This window comes from Ptychodera flava, chromosome 20, assembly GCF_041260155.1.
Source record: "Ptychodera flava strain L36383 chromosome 20, AS_Pfla_20210202, whole genome shotgun sequence".
In the NCBI taxonomy this organism is placed as follows: Eukaryota; Metazoa; Hemichordata; class Enteropneusta; family Ptychoderidae; genus Ptychodera; species Ptychodera flava.
The window spans coordinates 27,556,208-27,576,940 of record NC_091947.1 but is presented as its reverse complement, the minus strand read 5'-3'; the positions used below and the strand labels follow the sequence as shown (position 1 = coordinate 27,576,940).

Sequence of the window (20,733 nt, the reverse complement as noted above, 5' to 3'; positions counted from 1 at the left end):
GCTATATGGTTGGGTATTTGTCATAGCATGAGATTTTATATCTGTATTTTTTTACTTTGAACTTCATTTTGTTGGTTTCACCTGTTTCAGTCGTTATGAGATAACCGATGATAATCTAGCAGGGTACACCACAATTTGAAAGGTCTTCCGTAAATAATGACAGCTCCTTTAGAAAAAACGTTATATTGCCATATCGGCGTAACAGGTAGAACAGAATGATTTGTGTAACTATGTTAGTTCATCGCTGACAATGAAATAAGGTAAACAAAGTATGACAAAAGGCCAGGAATAACCTTTCGAAAAACGCAGTGTTCACTAAAGAAATTAGAAATCATATGACGAGCGGACTCAATGTAGACAGAATTTTAATGTTAAAATATTTAAACCACCACAAAACAGTGACGTTTGTTGAAAAAAGTATATAAAAGTCTGAAAAAATCGGCAAAAAATTTTGGCGTATGTATTCAATTAGAGTGGTGCAGGCTAAGAGCGGCAAACAGGAAAATCCTTAAAGTAAAATGGTTGCGTGATGACAACTTTTAGTTCAATATTCGTGCAAAAGAATGTAGGAACATCAATTTTTCTAAAAAGACTGGATATTATTCGTTTGCTTAAATGTAACACGATTGAAACTAATTCGGGATAATTGGATGGTGAAGTAATGCCGATTTAATCTAATTTGTAATATTGGAACATTCAGCTATATGGCACCTAACACTTTTGAGAAATTTGAAAAATATGAAAATCCAATTATCCCAAATTAGTTCCAATCGTGTGAAGTACTAAAACACGATGAACATGTTCATCACTTGCAAAAATATCGGGTTGTTTGATTAATCTCTCTCTCTCTCTCTCTCTCTCTCTCTCTCTCTCTCTCTCTCTCTCTTTTAATTCATAAAATATCTAAGGGCGAGTTTATCCCTTTCTCAAGGTCAAATACCGAAATTGCTAGTGCAAACACAATACCTTATGCTAGAAACATCGATAAGGTTTGAGAACTGTTTTTGTGATATTGTCTACCTGTGAAAATAAACACCCTTTTATAAGCTAAGAACGCGTTCACATTTCTGATACCGCTGTTGACCTTTAATTTTTTATATCTGAATCACCGCTGTCACAATGCCTATTTTAAAGTTATTATGTCCCACACTTGGGCTACTTCGTAAGAAAGCAATCGAACAATGGTAATCTCAAAGTTCTGCTTTGTCCTCGGGACTCAAGCCTGGACAGCAATGAATTCAAATGTTGGTGCACCGTTTGGACCAACGTTAGGGTCGCCATTTGGATCAATTGGAGTCCTGACCAATTGTCGTCCTAGTGATTCAAGTCTCGCCATCATGGACATGCACGTCTGTATCCTCCGTGGATTGCCGTTGAAAGCTCCATGGATACACCGCAGCAAGTTTGAATACTCCTCGTTAAAAAGACCAGAAAGTTGCTTGACCTTAGAGTCCGAAGGATATTTATGGTCTTCGGGATCATTTATTATCGGCCAAATACCATCATCATGAAACGGCATTCTCTCTCCTGTTAAAGTGTATGACATCGGATGGCATAGTTTATCACCTCGGCCACAGAACTTCAATGTATTTGCGGCAGCTTTGACATCAATTGTCTCAACGTCACCCACTGCCTCTCCAATTTCGACTTTGTTGCCTATCACAATTTCCAAAAATTTATAATAATGAGAGAGTTCTCCTTCTGAGTCATATGGGTTGGTTGGGGAACTACCTTCTCCCTCCATAATGATCTTATGGATCGCCCTTCCTGCATCTTTAATATTGCGTACAGGAGATGGTGTTTCATCAATGTTACTGTACCAGTCATCCTTGGTGATCTGCGTGTTATTATTTCCACAATTGAATAAGTTTTCATCTACTCTAGCAAGGTCTCTGAGTAACTGCCATATCTTCTTGTAGTAAAACTGTCCAATTGTATTATGGTGATGATGCCAGACTGGGTCACGCTCTGGTTCATATTGATCATCATGAAGCATTGTTTGGCGCAAGGTAATGGGAAGAGTGTCGTCTGGTTCCTCGATCTTCATGAACACGTCCTCTATGAGACCTTTGCTGAGTCTGCCAAGAGAAACAGTGAGATGGGGATGGACCCCACCTGGGAGTTTTGAAGGGTATTTAGGTATAACCCCAACGTTGTCCAAAATTGGGTTCCCGCATATGCTGTTTAGAATATTCGCTACTAAAGTCATATGTAGCATTTCTTGGATAACAATACTCCTCAGAGTTTCTGATATTTGCTGATTGTGCCCTTCCTTGATAGAAAACCACGCAGTTAGATAGGGAGGTATGGTAGCTAGCTCAATCTCAAGGGCAATCTGAAGGTTCTTTTTCAACTCTTCCAGGCTCAATGTAACTGAGTTACCAATCTTTGGGTTGTCTAACCATTTCAGTATAGCTTGCTGTTTCTGCCTTGATAAATCTCTTGTTACCGGCATATATGCTGGATCTGTGAATGGCAAGCTCATTGCCAATTTCATCATTTTAGTCTTGCGTCGTACGTCTTCATAACAGGCTAAATTTATGATACTTGTCATGCTGGGAAACATATTTGCATATAATTTGAATATCGGATAAATGTCCTGATGCCATGTAGGCCCTCCTGATGATACCCTGAAGTCATCGTACATGCGCACAACTATCGGGTGATTCGAAGTAACCAAATTATTAACGTTGGCCTGAATGTCAAAAAGATATATCTGTCCATCAATTATTCTTCTCGGATTTCCGGGACTCTTTCCTGTGAAATTAAAAACAGCTATTCCATATTTGCCCATTGCCTTCATATTGGAGTATTGTATAGCATTGGCGGGTTGATTGACAGCTATTGTATCATCTGAGACATTGTTTACATCGACCAATTTCGCCCTTCTTATCTGTAAGGGTTCGGTAAGGGGTCTGCCGAATTGGGTCGCGAAAGCGTAAACGTGCCAGGTGTCCCCCGGGTCTTGTCTGAATATACCGTCCCCCATGAAATCGATTGTTTTTCCGTCTCTCCTTTCGGCAAGGATGACTTGTACGCACTGGAGAGTTTGCGTGTCCAACCGTCGGATCATAAGTGGCCGATTTGATATTTCATCAAGCTGCTTTAACGTCAGAACAGTCGTTTCGGGCACTGAAATTACACCTGCAGTATGCTGATACCAAAACTTCCTTGTATAGTTAACTTGGCCAACAACCGTGACTTCTGTTTTGCAGCTTCTAGGATCTGCGGTACCTGAGGGATAGGCAATCTGCAGAATGTGATTCAAGTCTGGGTCTGGAAGTCCCATAAGGTTATGTTTCATAGCATTTGCTAGGTCAATCAGAAGTTTTTGTCGGTTTTTGAACACTCGAAAGTAAGCCCTGCCAAAATGATTGTCGCCTTCAAGAGGTGTGAGTTGTCGATGACGGAGAGCATGCAAAGGTTCGGCAGTTCCAGCAAGGCCTATAGTACCGACTATTTTACCTATCTGAGGCCCAGAAGACTCAAAATTAGACCCAGAGTAGTCAACCTCGATGTTAAATTTTATGGAAAGAACATGTGGGTTGGAACTTTTGAACGCAATGTCTCTGAACTCACTTACAATCTGGGAGTCCTTCACATCATTTTCCCATTCTACATCAACAAGTAAAGACATGAAGTCTGACCCAAAGACTCCAAAGTGTTTAGCTCCAGGTTTCTTCTTAAACAAATCTTTTATTGCTGCCTCAAGTAAACGGGCGTTGAAAAAACCTGGTATGTGGAGTGTTAATCCAAAAATAGTCGATGCTTGCTGGTACGCAGGGTCCAGATCTACTATCTTTGCCTGGGAATGGTCGATATTACCTGGAGAAATCGAAAAGAATGAAACTGGCTTCAGATCAAGAAGTATCGGTAGGTGAGAAAGTTGATGGATCGTGTCATACAGTCTGTGCCGTTTTCACAAGTAAAACTATTGCTATGGTGGAAAAAGAAATTATTAATAACTCACACCATACGGCATCAGTCGCCTAGCAGAGAGGCAACAGACAGATAAAAATTGGAAACACATGAAAAGCAGGGAAACTTAAGAAGAACCAGGCTAGTAAATAGAGTGCTGATTATTTTGGGGAGAAGGTTGTATCATGGCAACTACACAAAGCGATTTCTGGCACTTGATTGAGTGATTGTGGTTGTATGGTCGTATTCATCTACACCTGTAACAGACAAACTGTTTCGATGACGTGTTTTACATGCTCGGAGAATCCTTTAACAGGTTCAGGTTGGCGGAAACTATTGTATAATAAGGAATTAAATTATGAGTTGCTTTGTATATAACGGGTCAAGCTGTTCAGTCTAAGTTTCAAGCTAATCAGAAACCAATTAAGCTGAGTATACATCTGACGAGTGGGAAAAGATGGTGAAGTGTCAAGAATAAGTCTTATTGTACGTTTTTATAGATGCCCAAAGGCATAGATATTGTTACAAGCAGTAAAGTCTCAAACATTTGAACAGTAATTAATGCTTGGTAAAAAGGAACATTAACATTATAGTGGAGAGGAAGACATTTTCTGATACATGCTAATAGAAACAATTAAGAATCGATATTGTTTAAATTAAGATATATTCGGACCATTCTAAGTTCTTAGTAATGGTGGCCCTTAATAACTTGTCTTGTTAGACGGAATCACGACTTTTTAACAAGGAGGAGGTTTAAGTTATCAGTGTCTATGTACCTCTCTTCCACAAAATTGTATGATCATTGATTTTGTTTTCACTGGGGTCGATACATAACTTGTCGGTAAGATTCTTACTAACTAACTAACTAACTAACTGAATTGGTGTCTTAGACACCAATATTCAACTCGTTGCAGATCGGTGTTCAAGTAAGTAGATATGGTGTTTAAAGACTTGTTGGACACATGAAGTGTGGTATCGTCTGCACTTGAAGTACAAGATAAAAATAATAACCACATGTGAACTGAATGTGCCCACGTGGTATACTATAGGTTCATTTCGTAGTACACGCTCCTGAGTAGAAAAAGTAAATCATATGAATTGTGGATTTTGTAGCAATTGAACAAGTGTTATATATGAATGAAAGTAGTGACTTGTTGCTAAAACATTTGTTTTAAGAATTGTGGGCATACATTGATTTAGAAATTTGTTTGATTTGTCCATAGACCCTCGTTCTCGAGGGTCTATGATTTTTCCCTCTTTTTGAGTTAAATCACTAATTACAAAATTTATTTAATATGCAAATGAGCTGTTAATTAACTTGACACTGCTCAATGCTTCATGGGACAATTAGATATCTATCAGATCAACATCTGTAGCACGTTTCATCAAATTTAATTCTGTAATTTCGGAGTTATATCACAAATTACAAAGTTCTTTGAGTATGTAAATGAACCTTAATTAACTTGATACTGCTGAGTGCTTCACGCGACAATTAGGTATTAATCAGATCAATATCTATAGCAGGTTTCACTAAATTTGGTGCCATAATTCAGAGTTATATCACAAATTACAAAACCATTGATTTATGCAAAAGAACCCCTCATTAACTTTGCACAACCAAATGCTTCATAACACAGTGAGGTATTCGTCGGATCAGTATCTGCAGCAGATTTCATCAAATTTGAGGCAGTTATTTATTTCGGAGTTATATGACTAATAACAAAATTTCATTAAATATGCAAATGAGCTGTTCATTAACTTGATACTGCTCAATGCTTCTCAGTACAATTACATCTATCAGATCAATATTTGTAGCAGGTATTGTCAAATTTGGTATACAAATTTCGGAGTTATGTCACTAATTACAAAAGTTCATTAAATATGCGAAGGAGCAGATAATTGACATGACACTCGCAGTATCATCATAACGGTCTGAGATTATCATCAGTGAAAAGTTTGATGAAATTTTGTGCAGTATGTCTTCATATATGTAAACACTGTCATCACTTTCTCCATAGGAAGCCATTATGTGAAAATTGATGTTTCACAACTTCATCAATATGCAAGCCACACTAATAGAATTATAAAAGTTCTTGCCATTAGCATATGCTAACTGTCTACCAAATATGACTTGAATCCGTTCAGGCGTTCTTGAGTTATCGTGTACACCGACAGACACACACGCGCGCGCGCGCGCGCAGACATCGGTACGACATTAGCTCACGTGTGTGAACACGTGCGCTTAAAGCAAAGCAACGCCTATAAAAGGTTTGCAACGTTAAATTACCTTACTTGATGTTGAACTTGAAGATATCAGTTTTTTAATGTCTAAAACCATGTCTGGCTTTTAGAGCTTTTCCAATATTTTTGTTGCTATATTAGTCATAACACAATAGCTTTCCAAATAGGACCATTTGTGTGTTTTTAATATCATGAAGCCAAGAACAAGAAGAACATTTCAAGGAATAATCATTGCGAATACCAGGTTTACTGCTATTTGTCGTTGTGATAGGATTCAAAACAAGTTCCCCCGCAACTTAACCAATATTTCTCTTTTGCCTTGTACAATGTACTTACTCAGAAGAATGTACTTACTCAGAAGGTCTGCTCCTATGAGTGCGTCCTCTCCTAAATGGGTGGTGCATTCTCCGAAGCTGTAGCAGACTGAAGAAACTTCACATGCTTTCAATTGAAAACTGCCTGAGCCACCAGGGCTGTATCCGAGAATAGACGAATTTTCTCGTAGCCTTTCATCGAATGTGTCAATGTCGAAGTTCTTGCCTAAGTTGTTCACAGTTGGCACGTCGGTCAAAACGCTGCCAGAGAAGTGGATCCGAGGCCAGTCGAGGTAGGAACTGCTGTTCTCTGTGTGTTTAAATCACAGTTTTTCCATTACTCAATGTATAAAAGATCTGGCAGTATCTCACATCTGGACAGATTTTAAAAACTTCCATTCGATTAAAGACAGACACAATACGTATTTAAGAACGTCTATTCAATTACAGGCAGACACAAACAACGTATTTAAGGGGGCAATACTTGTTACTTTTGATAAAATTTTTATTATTATCTGTTCTAAAGGAACATTTTGCAATATTATTGTGACAACATTGATGCCAATAAACACAGGCCTTCAGCTGTTAACAGTAATATTGGACACTGCAACATACATAAAGCATTACAAGTTTAACACCAAACAATTTTGTTGGTATTTGTAAAATCTTTGGACAAGTGATCTAAGCCATTATTTAGTCATTATTTGATCCTAATCGGTAACTCCCGTATGGCTATATGGTCACTAGTAACTGTGATATCTACTTGAAGGACCCTCGTTATAATACCTAGTACATGTATGGGCACTTTAATCGACAAGACCAATTCCCAATGATTATGCATTTGATTATTTCACAAGCTGATTTTTGCAAACTTGAGTCCTTTTACAGGGAATAGGCGACACGAATAGACATTTGTTAGGAAACTGACAAAACACAAAGTACGCAGATCTACATTTTGTGAATCCGATCCCAGGAATGTCGGTATGTGAATAATTGTCAGTAATGCTGCACTGAATATCAGAATTTCAAAGGATTTGGTCCAGTGGTAATATATCTGGATATGACAAGACTTCTTGCATTGGACGGGTTTGCTCATACATGGTTTTTAATTCATATTCAACTGCCTATATTACAAATCTGAGGTATATTCCGTCAAAGCCTTGAGCTTTATAAGGATCTATTATAGAAATAACGGAAGACGCGCTGACCATTAACGTTTATTTATGGGCAAGGGCGAGAAGAAAGCCAAAAATTATTGACTTTGGCTTTCCTCGAGCCCTCGTCCATAAATAAACGTTAATGGTCAGCGTGTCATCCGTTATTTCCATTATATTGTCAACGAACCCCTCAAAATTTACGAAAATTTCCCGTGCGAACGACAACGGGGCCCCAGAACTTGTCAGTGAGTAGTGCGCGCTGCAAAAACTTTGCAAATCCGGAGATTTATTCGAAAAAAGTGTCTAAACTTAGCCCACAAGTGCTCCATTTTATTTTGTGATTGATTATAATCTTTGTACAAAACACAATTTTCATTTTAGCTGTTAAGTTACTATGTTTACGATATTATTCATATTCACGGGCATTTAAACAAATCATTACAGTGTATTTGTTTGCAGTCACGCGGTTCAGCTCGACCAATTGAAGTGCAATGGACAGAGCACGGTAATATAATGGATTATTATTAACTATATCAAATGGCTGAACAGGGTGAAATAAGAACGAATGAGATTACCGATCATGAAGGTAATCACTGAAATTAGTGCTACATGTTGTTTGTGAAGCCACTTTAAAGCATTAGCAGCGTGCGTCAGCAGCATCTATGCTTTTCATGACAACGTTGCCAGGATTATTGTCATCTTTTGATTTTTTGGAGCGTATTCTTAGACATAGGCGTTTGATCGGCATTTGTCTAAATAGCCATGTGCAAAAATTATAACAAGTGTTGTAAGCAGCATTTGAATCATTTCAATTTTAAAATCAGACTATAAATTATTAGCCAAATCAACCCTGAATTAGACTGAATCGAAAGAGCAGCAGTCGTACTTGTAATCAGTCGTTTTGACATTGAACACATGACGTAGCTCCTTTGAAAATGGCAAAAACGGGATAGAGGTCACTTATATGAATTTCAATAGTGCCAGCTTTAATGGAATAACATTGGAAATTTACATGACAATCGTCGATGGTCAGGCCTTTCTGAGGATGCGTATTTTGTTTGTGGTAGATAACATCTATTATGACCGTGGCCTATCAAGTACAGTTTCAACAAAAATGCATTCGCAATGACAGAGTAAAACTGAGTCAATTACGGTATATGATGATGATTCGTGTAGGTAAAGATCAACGCCTCCACCTTCAGAACTGTTTCTACGTTTATAAAGGAAATTATAAGAAAAGACGTCATATATATTGATGCATTATCAACTTGCTCCAGCCACGTTTCACTTAGGTCAATGCCAAAATGTTTGCATTTCAAAAGAGACGATGACATCGGTGTTTCTTCAATGGTGGAGTGACGTACCTTCATGATAATGCGACTTTGGTATTCTTTCAACGGTAGAAATAACAGTCTCCGTATCTGGAAAACGTATTCTTTGACTTATGGGAAAGTTTAAAACATAGAGATATCTAGTGATCATTTAATATGTTCTCACTATCACAGAGATTGATCTTCGCGTTGTAGTGAGTATATAGTTGTGCTTTGGTTAAAGAAATGAGTTACTGCGTTGTAATGGTTGTTTATCGCTTATGTATTAGCGTTTATGGAGAAGGATGAAGTCACAATGTCACCTAACTATTGTTCAATATTTTAGTCTTTTGAATTTGGTTTTGACGATTTACAATGACTTCATAGTAACCTTACATGAAGTCGAAGCGTGCGAAGGATCTCACTCGCTTATTTTCCGGACCTTGAAGTTACCATTTATCTTCTGTATTGATGTATTGTTTTCAACTACTGCCTAACGGACGTCGAGTCTTGGCATCCAAAGCAGTTCGTTTCATCCGGCTCGGCAATCCACGTAGTTTAGAGCGACTTTTGTTGTTGCCGACTTATCTCTAGTTAATTATATACTCATACCAAAGTCATAACAACATGCGGATTTTCACTTGATATTAACTGTGCTCTATAGTAACTTACACTGGCTCAGCGTTAAACTGGGAAAAGAATGCAAGCACCAGTTGTAACATTTTAAAAATATGAGCTAAATAATTTCCGACGTATAAACTCGGTCTCCGAAGCCTCAAATATTAAAGTAAATTAAAGAAAAAAAATGGTTGCTATTTTGAGAAAGTTGAATGTGGATATTGCTCCTAAATCTATCAATACCTGGATCTTGAGTTCCTGCATTACGAAGCCATTCGTCTTTGTTGAATCCATGGGTTACTGCAACAAAGAACGACGTTAACACTACCAACTTCGCAATCATCTCGAAAAGTTTTATATCCTCAGATTCCGTGAATAAGTGTCCTAACCACTAAGAGTCAGGAGCGGACAGACTGTTGACTACCACAAAAAGTTATAACCTTATAATCACGCGACCTTCGGATGTTTTGCATTTCAATGTGCATGTTTTGAACGTGACCGCGTTTTTTGTTCCCATGAAGATGCTGAATCAGGTATTGAGCTTAGAATGTTGTGTTTACTGTAAGAATAATTTCAATTACCATTAACATGATTAAGGTTTTCCTTCCTTTTCCTTTACAGAAAACACTGTGAGGATATTGTTGCGCTACGAGTTAACATGTTGTAATTCTTGGGTTTACTCAAAACTGGTAAAATATACAAACGTAAGAGCTGACCTCTGTACGACAAGGTCACATTCAAGTACTTCTATCATAATGGTGACGAAGGCCTGAACAGAATAATAGGGGAGAGGCTGGTGCTTTCAAAGGTGTACATGATGCAAGGAAAATACCGACCCTCTCCTGACTGCTGTCACGAAAAATCCTGACCATCCCTTCTTCTCATTGTTCGCAAATAAGTGATCCTTTCTTATAACAATTAATTTGTATTTCAATAGGAATGTTTCCAAATGACGTCATTGTTCTTTTTTGTAATATGTGAAAATTTGCTGACATTTTGGAAATTAGCAATATTACGATGGACATTCGAAAACGTATCAACGATAAGACCACAAGTGCAACAACAGGAATGCAGTGGCGAAATTTGTCCCAATTTCTGGCAGCAATGTCCAATGTAGCAACAATATATAACAAAACTGCAGCTAAGTACAGCTCCGTATTGAACCTGGTAGACTTTCCGCATTCCGAATAGCATTGTGAAGTTATCAACATGCCCTAGCCCTGTCCACTGTCTGAGAAGAAGTGCGCCCTCTGTGATATTATACACAGACAAACGGCCGCATTCGGCGATCGTTCAGTTTGATGAGATGTGATTCCGTGGCATGTGTCCGTCAACCAATAAACCAATTTGCACCTTCAAAACAGATAATTGAAATGAAATTAATTTTCACCTTTCAAATGGTTTAATCATCTTGATTATTAACTTTTAGGCCGATTTTTAAATTTAAAATCTTTGACCTGAGATTGAAATATAGGAAATAGGTATATACTGCTGTGAGGATGGCACTTTGCAGCCATCCAAATCTCCCTTTGACAAACTTTATTTCCAGCAATGCACTATTTCCGTCTTCCCAGTCACGTTTTAAATTTATCAAAGATCTCATTTTCCTATTTTATTTTGCGCGTGGCAGCCGATAGTAGCTATCTTCGGCCTAATTGTGAGTTATTTGCGCGGGCAACTTGATTTCAATGGATCGAGTAACCAATCAACATACAAAGAACCAATAGTGTTGATGCCGCCGGGAAAGGAAAGTCCGATATAATCAGTTTGACCTTAGCTGACCTCTGCCCGCTAAAGTTTTGCGCGCTTCCCGTCAATGTCGCAAACTTGTACGTTGTACAAAATTGTGACAGCCATCTGCCCGATAATACTGCAGCATCCGTGTTTAATTATACCTGATCAATATATTGAGCTGTCAATCTTAGTACGTGCTGGCTCGTCTATTTTAGTTGAAGTTGAGATTCCAAGTAGAATGTGGTTCAAGATCGACGAACGCAATGATGCTGTAGATGCTCTGCGTAATGATCAATCTGATTAAAATCAGATGTGGAGTACGGCGACGTCTTCTTATGCGTACGCGGTATTCTCTCGCTGTCGCCTCTCACTGCATGATTTCCGTTTGCACAGTTATTAATAAAAGGCATGTTTCAACATTAAAATTACAGAAGGGTGATTTGAAAACTCGCCGTGCGCCTTTGTTAACAACTGGGTAGATAGCTCGCTTACACACTTTTGATTTCCGTGCGTCTTCTTCGTACATATGCATGCTTGCGAGTCATACCTATTGTTCTCTGTAAGGCGTCTTCTGATAGGTCGGCTGTTTTGGCCAGAGCGCGAGATTTGAACGCGACCTTCTATGGGAGTTGGTCAGATGTAGTGAGAGGCGACAGCGAGAGAATACCGCGTACGCATAAGAAGACGTCGCCGTACTCTACATCTGATTTTAATCAGATTGCGTAATGATATACATACCCAGTCATAGTTTTTAACCTTACGCCGGCCCACTCATGAATTGCATCCGTTTCAACCAGATCCAAGTCTTGAAATTGAAGGCGTCTGGTATCATGATGGAGACTGTATTGTCTTACACTTCGTTCAGATATACCATTCGTACTGGGCAAACCATTTTGGAGATGAACACTTATTTCGCGATGACTTCCTCCCTATCATCTACATCTACTTGTTGAATGGCTTGCAGCTAAACGTAATATAGTTATAAATACAGTGCCTAAAGTACACGTACTCTACCGACCAAAAACAAGTGTTCACTTCTCTTCCGATATAAATATGTGGGACGATGTTGTTCTCGCTAATTTATAAAATTTATCTTGTGCATTTATCGGTACCGAACCCCTTCACAGTATATCTTGTCACGCAGAGACAAATGCTACAACTCAATTCCAATTCGATACAGTTATTTCCCCTATAGTGTCAAAAGATACTGAGCCATGCCTCAATTATCAATATATTTGAGATGATAGTTTTTTACAATTCTCCTGATCATTTTAAAGATGTGCGGTCTCAGTTGGGCACATAAGAGATATACCGCATTTAGCTATTGTGTATTATATATATAAGTCAGTCATTAAATCAGCCAGTCAGAAATATACACAATTGTATACACGCAATTGACCTATGATTACTTTGAAGATTCCAAAAATCTATTCCAAGTCACTTATTCTCCTTAAATCAAAAGTTTACATTGTATACGTACAGTTGTATGTGAAGTCATTTCAGAGCAACAATGTCTTGTTTTGCAAATATCCGATCAATGCTCAGCTCAATTGATTTACCTCTGCCTGCAGTTCATAAAGAATATCACCAGCCAGTTCGAACTCCTGGAAAATTGCTTTAGGAAATTAAGATTCAGAAGTAGCCCAGTCTCCATTGTCGTCGACTTGCGCATTTCCGTCAAGTAGTAAGTTATTCCTACGCATTTGGTCTTCTTGATGATCCTGCTTTAATTCCGTTTTCTGAAGTCACTTTCTCGAATTACTTAGACTCACATTTTGGTCGGTCCGAAACTTCCGTTGATTCAACACCACTTTCCCTAGCACAGATTTTGAAGGCAACCAGATTGTTTTGCGCCACTGGATCACTGAAACTCCAAATTGTGAATATAAGCTGACATATGGTACGATGATACAGTGTAAATCACTTAAAGATGATAACACGATGTGAACTGAAAGTGCTCACGTGTTTACAACAGGTTTATTACTAATAGTAGTACGCTTCACAGAACAATCAGATATCTGTTATATCGTTATATGTAGCAGGTTTCATCAACTTTCACACAGTACTCTCAGAGTAAAATCACTAATTACAACACTTAATTTAATATGCAAATGAGCTGTTTATTAACCTGACACTGCTCAATACTTCATGGACAATTAGATATCTATCAGATCAACATATGTAGCACGTTTCATCAAATTTAATGCTGTAATTTTGGAGTAATATCAATAATTACAAAGTTCATTAAATATGCAAATGAACCCTTAATTAACTTGACACTGCTCAACGTTTCATAGCACAATTAGATATTTATCAGATCAATATCTGTAGCAGGTTTCACCAAATTTGGTGCCGTAATTTTAGAGTTATATACCTAATTACAAAGTTCATTAAATATGTAAATGAACCCTTAATTAACTTCACACTACTAAATGCTTTACAACACAGTCAGATATCTGTCGGATCAGTATCTGCAGCAGATGTCATCAAATTTGGTGCATTTATTTCGGAGTTATATGACTAATTACAAAACTTCATAAAATATGCAAATGAGCTATTTATTAACTTGACACTGCCCAATGCTTCTAAGTACAATTAGATATATATCATATCAACATTTGTTGCATGTATCATCAAATTTGGTGCAGGAATTTCAGAGTTATTTCACTAATTACAAAAGTTCATTAAATATGCAAATGAGCAGATAATTGACATGGCACTCACAGTATCATCATAATGTTCTGAGATTGTCATCTGTGAAAAGTTTCATGAAATTTTGTGCAGTATTTCTTGATATATGTCGACACTGTCATTACTGTCTCCATAGGGAAACCATTATATGAAAAAAAATGATATTGCATAACTTCATTACTATGCAAGCCACACTAACCAAAATCTAATCAGTTCTTGCAAGTAGCATATGGTACCTGTCTACCAAATCTGACTTGAATCTGTTTAGGCGATTTTGAGTTATCATGTAAACAGATAGACAGACAGGCAGACAGACAGACAGACAGACAGACAGACAGACAGACAGACAGACAGACAGACACACTCACACACGAACAGACAGACAGACAGACATCGCTATGACATTAGCTCACGTGTGTGAACACGTGAGCTAAAAACGCCGCTTGACAGACGTTCAAAAAGTATTTTGCTGGATCGACGTTACCTGGCATATTCACTGTTTGAGTAGAGGCGTGCCGCCCGTGATGTTTAAAAACAGACAAACTGCCATATTTAGTCATCGTTCCATTTGATGAGATCAACTTTCATCTGTACTTTTTGACTTTACCGTATGATTATCAATTTTATTAGAAATGATAATTTTTCACAATTTTACTGATCATTTTAAAGATGTGCGGTCTCAGTTGGGCACATTAGACACACTGCATTTAGCCTTCATCCATTTATAAGTTAGTCAGTCAGTCAGTCATTTTGCAGCCAGCCAGAATTGTAATACACGTAATTGACCAAAGATGACTCTTAAGATTCCAAAAATCTATTCCAATCATATTCTCCTTATATGAAAAGTTTACATTGTTCGTCGTTTTTAAAAAGTGTTTTATCATAACGCGCCAAAGCAAAGACAACTGTAGACATTTAGACTATACTTAAAAGTTGTTGCTCTTGAGTGTTGAAGTATTTATTAAGATTTGCTGTAGCCACGTTAGTGAAGTAAATATCCAGTAGCTACTTTGGTGTGTAGTGGTTCCACTGTACAGTAAATTGTAATACAGGCATTTAAATTCATACTGTGGAGAAATCTGGACCTTTATATGTCTTTAGTCGACATGCTCTGTACAAAATACCAACCGAACGTTTATTGAAAACTGTCTTAAAATTGAGCATTAGACTAAAAACGATATACATATGCGGTGGTTTATGTAACGTCATTTCGGAGCAAAAATGTATTGTTTTACAAATATCCGATCAATGCTCGGCACAATTGATTTTATCTCTGCCTGAAGTTAATAAGCAACATCACTGGGCAGTTCAAGCTGCTAAGAAATTACTTCTTGAATTTGAGATTCAGCGCTATTCCGTGATGTAATAAGTTTTCTCTACGTAGTTGGCGTTTCTGACGATCCTGCTCTAATTTCGTTTTCTGAAGCCAGTTTCTGAACTGCAAATGTCTCTGAGCTTTTTCTAAACTATCTTTAATTTCCTCACAGCCTTTATCCGCTTTTGCTTCTAGTTTGTTTAATCTATCTTCAATTGAGTCCTGTAACTTGGTCATACTGGTCTCAATTAACGCTTTCAACTTATCGACCATACCGAGCTCTTCAGTGTTCGTAGCACTAGCTTAACAGGTGGCGGATTTAAATAAGGAGAGGTCGAGGCTTCTGGTGTATTTTAAGTGAACTGTTTCTGTTATGGTCGACTATTTTGTTAGAATGCCTTCTGGTCGATTGACAGAAGACGTAAACTTTGGACAAGTATTAATTTCGACATCACCACACAAGGTAAGACTGAGAAAGAAAATGACACAAATCACTTAGACTCACATTTTAGTCGGTCAAGAAACTTCCATGGATTCAACACCACTTTCTTGGGACAAATTTCAAAAGCACCCAGCTTTCTGGCGCAACTGGACTACTGAAACTCCAAATTATGAAGTAAGCTGACGTATGGTATGATAATACAGGTAAGCTCATTTAAGACGACAAATACGCCACTTGACAGAAGTTCAAAAAGGATTTTGCTCGATCGACGTTCAGTGGCCTGTTCACTGTCTCAGCAGAAGTGCGCCCTCCATGATGTTTAACACAGACAAACTGCTATATTCGGCCATCGCTCAATTTATGTGGTCAACTTTCACCCGTACTTAGTGGTTTTACTGTGTGATTATCGATTTTATTAGAGATAAAATATTTTTCACTTCTAATGATCATTTTAAAGATGTGGTGGCTCAGTTTGGCACGTAATATGTACCACATTTAGCTTTGTGTCAGTAAGTCAGCCAGACAGAAATATATAAAATGTAATTATCTTTGCAATGAGTAATAACATTTATATACTTGGGAAATTTTCGTTTTTATTGACAGCAACTTTTGCGAGAATTTTTTTACGTCTGATTAACAGGTTTACTGTTTACAAAGGACTCACATAATATCAAAAATGTGGAAACTGCAGGCGCGTCAGATTTCACGAGGAAAGTATGTACATCGACTTTCTCATCTACGCAGCATTATAGTGGTTTCAATATGGTTTCCTTTAAAGCTAGCATGTGTATATACTCACATATTGTATGCACAACGGCGTGAAAAGAACACAGCATAATTTTTAGGAGATTATCGCTTCAGTATTTCGATTTGACTACATGCATATAAAACAATGCATATAGACAGTCGCACGTGATTGGAAAGCAAAATTGAACAAAGTCGCTTTTATCAGGTAACGAGGTCGGTAATGACGATGCCGCAATTACTGGTTATTTAGGTTTCGCAGTTCGTGCAGTTACATAAGAAAAACGTTGAATGGTTCTGTTGTACATCAAAAAGAACGGTTTAAATGATGGACATGTGCCCTAAATTGTCTTTAATGTTATGGTCAGGTCTCCAGAGACTAAATGTTTTAAACTATTTTTGTTCTGTACGTTAATTGAAATGTTGCATTCTACTCGCAAAAGTATGTACGTTGAAACACCCGTTATTTAGAAAGTCTAGACAGCGTATGTCAGAGGTAAATTCAAATATAATCAAGGCATTTATTCGTCCGCAAGCCCCTTACTGATTTAAAGTGATGGTAAGAAGCAAATTCTACAATAATTCAGAAGTTCTTTATAATTTCTAAGTTGTCTGTTATACAATGCAAAAGAGTGGCGGCTCGTTAGTAAACTTGTACGTACTCTTACTACTAGTAATACACACAACTGTACAGCTCGAATAGTACAATTCTTTTGGAGAGTAAAATTTATGAATGTGATTTCATAGTTTCTCGAAAATTGCAATAGGGCTAAAAATCATGCGCTGATTGAATATTTTTAACAAACTCGTAGGTTCTGTTACCAGTAGTTGAAGAAACAAAATAACTGTTAGGTAAAACAGTGCCTACACAACAAAAGATCAAATAGTGCGCTTCTTTTTGAGAAAACAGTCATTGACACTGACATAGTCCCACTAAAAACTTTCCCTTGAATTTGACCATTTGAACATTAAGTGGTTAGTCACAGACACTGTCTACCTCACCAGGTTATTGAGCACGCCGGAATGTCTTACTGGCTGATTACATTTTTGTTTGTGTTAAAAACAGACTATAAATACTTTTAAATTGTTTTGCCGGAGCAATTCAAGTGTTGACACATTAGAAAGAGTTATGAGTGAATCCAGAACACTTACCTAGTTCTACCAAAGTTTTTCTCGAGGTAGCGATAATTAAGTCGCCCACGTACTTCTTGTCGGGTGAACACTTTTGTTTGAGTTTCCTATAGAATGTTGTCGCCGGATTTTTCTTGTATAAAGCCACTGTGTTCACGTTGGACGCGTGCTTTCATGAAACGAACCTAAATTATTATTTTACTTTCGCTTTATTCATATGAACACAGTGTTTTTCGTGAGTACAATTTTGATTTCTTTCAATAAAAACATTCACTGGAGAGGTAGACTCAAAGTCACCTTCTTAATCCAAAATGAAACAATTTAAATACAATTTGGCGTCGGTCAGGAGGTCGAATTTAACAGTAGGTCGTTATTGATGATACGCACTAAAATATATGCCAAGTAGTGTATTGTTCTGGAAAAGACATGTGAATAATATTCCACCCTTGCAATTGGTTATCACAATATGATCTCTAATCACGCGTCCGATTAAAATGCCTTTTACACACCAGTAATATTACATGTATTACAATAATACATGTTAAAAACTGTTCAAGCTTGAAGAAGAAAACTGGAATATTATTCCATGATTATCGCAGTTTTTTTCTGAAAAATCATAATATGGCCGCAAAACCACGTGACAATTTGAAATCCTTTTTACAAATTCTCACTTACTCTGACTGGTAATCGTACACACAAAATTAAATACCAGCACTATGTTTGTACACTGTTACAGTATTGCGAGTTAGATATCTGTACCCTGTTTCATTGAATTGCTGGACCTACTTCACTAATTACGAAAGTTCGTCAAATGTTCAATTTAGCAGCTATTTGTCATGACACCTCTATATGTATCTTTGAACATTATTACAGCTCTTGTATATCACCATCTGTACCAAGTTTCATCAGATTTGAGTCAGTATTTCTTAAAATGTCAAGAATGATTTGAGTGTCTTTACACATTCACATTGGGAAGATACAAGGGTAATTTTAGATTCAGATTCAGACAATACAAGTATGAATACCAGACACTAAGGGCAATTTTGGATTCAGATTCAGAGGATGTAGCTCCGATTATCCCAAAAATGTGAATCCTTGGGGCCAATCTTGATTGTGTACTAAACTTCTGCCAAGTTTTTAAAAAGTTCCTTCACAGGTGTCTGAGAAAAAGCTGGTGACGCATGCCAAGACGGACAGACTAACGGACATGACTTGTGTATAAGTCCCCTCTTGACTTTGTTCACTGAGACTAAGAAGAAACGAGGGTAACAAAGACGTCGCTGTGACCGATGCCCGTATTGATTTGTGAAGAGACATGTCCTTTAACCAAGTTGGACAGAATTATTTATGTCATGTACTGTGATCATTATAGTAGAGACTTACTATAATTCGCTGTTGATACCGCTTAATGTATTTTTGACTATTAACTCTATGTATGATAAACATCTGCACAAATGTCATCAGATTTAGTGCAGTCGTTATTTAGAAACATTTTTCCATTTTTAGGGGTCCAACATTGCCACAGAAAAAAATGGGTTAGTCCAAACCATGGTGGTCAAAAAGTAAATCCAATCTGGCCTACCACCCGAATTACCAAAGGTCATTAAATATGTCGATAAGTAATTAATTGACAGGAAGTTGGCAATGTTTTAGCACGCCTGTATAACACTGTGAGATAATCATATGTACCAAGTTTTATTCATTTGTTCAAGTGGTTCTTGGCATTCACCTTAAAAATGCTAGCATTTGTTAAATTTGCAAATAAAGCAAGTAATTCAGAAACGAAACCCCTTAGTATCAGTACATATCTATTAGAGCGCTATAAGATCAAGTGTACCAAGGGTGCACAAACTCTCAAAGTTTATTAGATATGAAAATTAGCAACTATAAGACATGATACTTCTTAATATCTCGGCACGCTATTACAAAACAAAGATCTATATCTGTCACGCTTTTCATTAAATTGATACAGTATAGACACAGCACACTAAATAGAAAAGTTTATTGAATTTGCAAATTGGATCCAATCGTGTTGTTAGTGATTTATTTTGTGACAACGGAATCTCAAATTCTTGGCATGCTTTTCAAGAAAAGTTTAATATGAAGGTCAAATATCTAACACGCAATATTATTGTAGTAACAATACCTAAGGAGTAGAAAGAAATACACTTAAAATTCACAATTTCACTCAGGCATCAAACTAAAATACAAAGATTATATTGATTTCAGGAAATGCCACTTAAAACAGGCAGTACGAAACAAACTTTCGACTTCTTTAAAACTGTAAATCTATGCTACCTACATCGCAAAAAGTTTACTCAAAATTACAATATGCTTAAAATATTGAATTGAAGAAATGATGGAAACTAAATATATGAAACAATCAAAAAGAAAAAACCTAGAGTATTTCGTTCATAATCTTGTGCCGTACGATAGCAACAAATGAGTTTCGAATGAGCAACAAAATTAAAGAAAATATGTGATGTCAACACCGTCGTCTTGAATATACGTGAAACCAGAAACACTTAAGCTTTAAAACATTTTCATTGTCTCACCAATTTTGTTCAGGCTTGGAAGTAAACTACGGTAAAACAGGAAACATGACGTTTTTGGGCGATATACTCTTCCATATCTGTAACAAAATAAACTAAAATTTCTCTACGAGTAGATCGGATACGACAGAGCAAAAGGTACGAAATTCAATTTCTGAAATACCTTGAAGAAATTTAAGATGAAGTTGAATTTTTCAATGATGTACATCTGTCCCTTAAACTTTTATAAATAGTGCAAATTTTTTCCTATCTAAATTGTGTGGAATAATAGGAAAGTTCATATAAAGAACAAGCCAGGCCAATAGTTGGTTACACAAAAAGGGGGTTTAAAATGATTGACACGACACAAAAAAAACAAAGCATTAAAATCGTCCTACTTGAAATTGCTTTTGAAAGATAAGTTGTCTTCGATAGATGTATCAATTATGTCGTCTATTTTATTCCTCTCAAAATACCTTCATTTTACACTAACATACTAATATACAGTGGTTTGCTTTGAAGCATCGTAACTACGCGAAGTAGACATATTTCTAAATTGAGGTGTTGCCAACACTGTCAGATGTAAC

General features: G+C 37.1%; 1 protein-coding gene across 1 annotated transcript; it reads right to left on the bottom strand.

The window, feature by feature from the left end:
• Positions 1-488: 488 nt before the first annotated feature.
• LOC139120474 (uncharacterized) lies at positions 489-9,991 on the bottom strand. The gene is made up of 3 exons (XM_070684927.1): positions 9,802-9,991; positions 6,514-6,783; positions 489-3,825 (listed from the first exon to the last, which is right to left on the bottom strand). Exons 1-3 carry the CDS (start codon positions 9,899-9,901, stop codon positions 1,217-1,219), a joined length of 2,979 nt encoding a protein of 992 aa, XP_070541028.1. The 5' UTR covers positions 9,902-9,991; the 3' UTR covers positions 489-1,216.
• Between the last annotated feature and the right edge of the window lie 10,742 nt (positions 9,992-20,733).

Excerpts from the sequence above, each read along its gene's own strand:
- LOC139120474 (XM_070684927.1), bottom strand. The coding sequence starts at position 9,901 with ATGATTGCGAAGTTGGTAGTGTTAACGTCGTTCTTTGTTGCAGTAACC. Across the intron at positions 6,784-9,801 it reads TGCAGGAACTCAAGATCCAG|AGAACAGCAGTTCCTACCTC; the intron begins GTATTGATAGAT and ends TTAAACACACAG. Across the intron at positions 3,826-6,513 it reads CATAGGAGCAGACCTTCTGA|GTAATATCGACCATTCCCAG; the intron begins GTAAGTACATTC and ends CGATTTCTCCAG.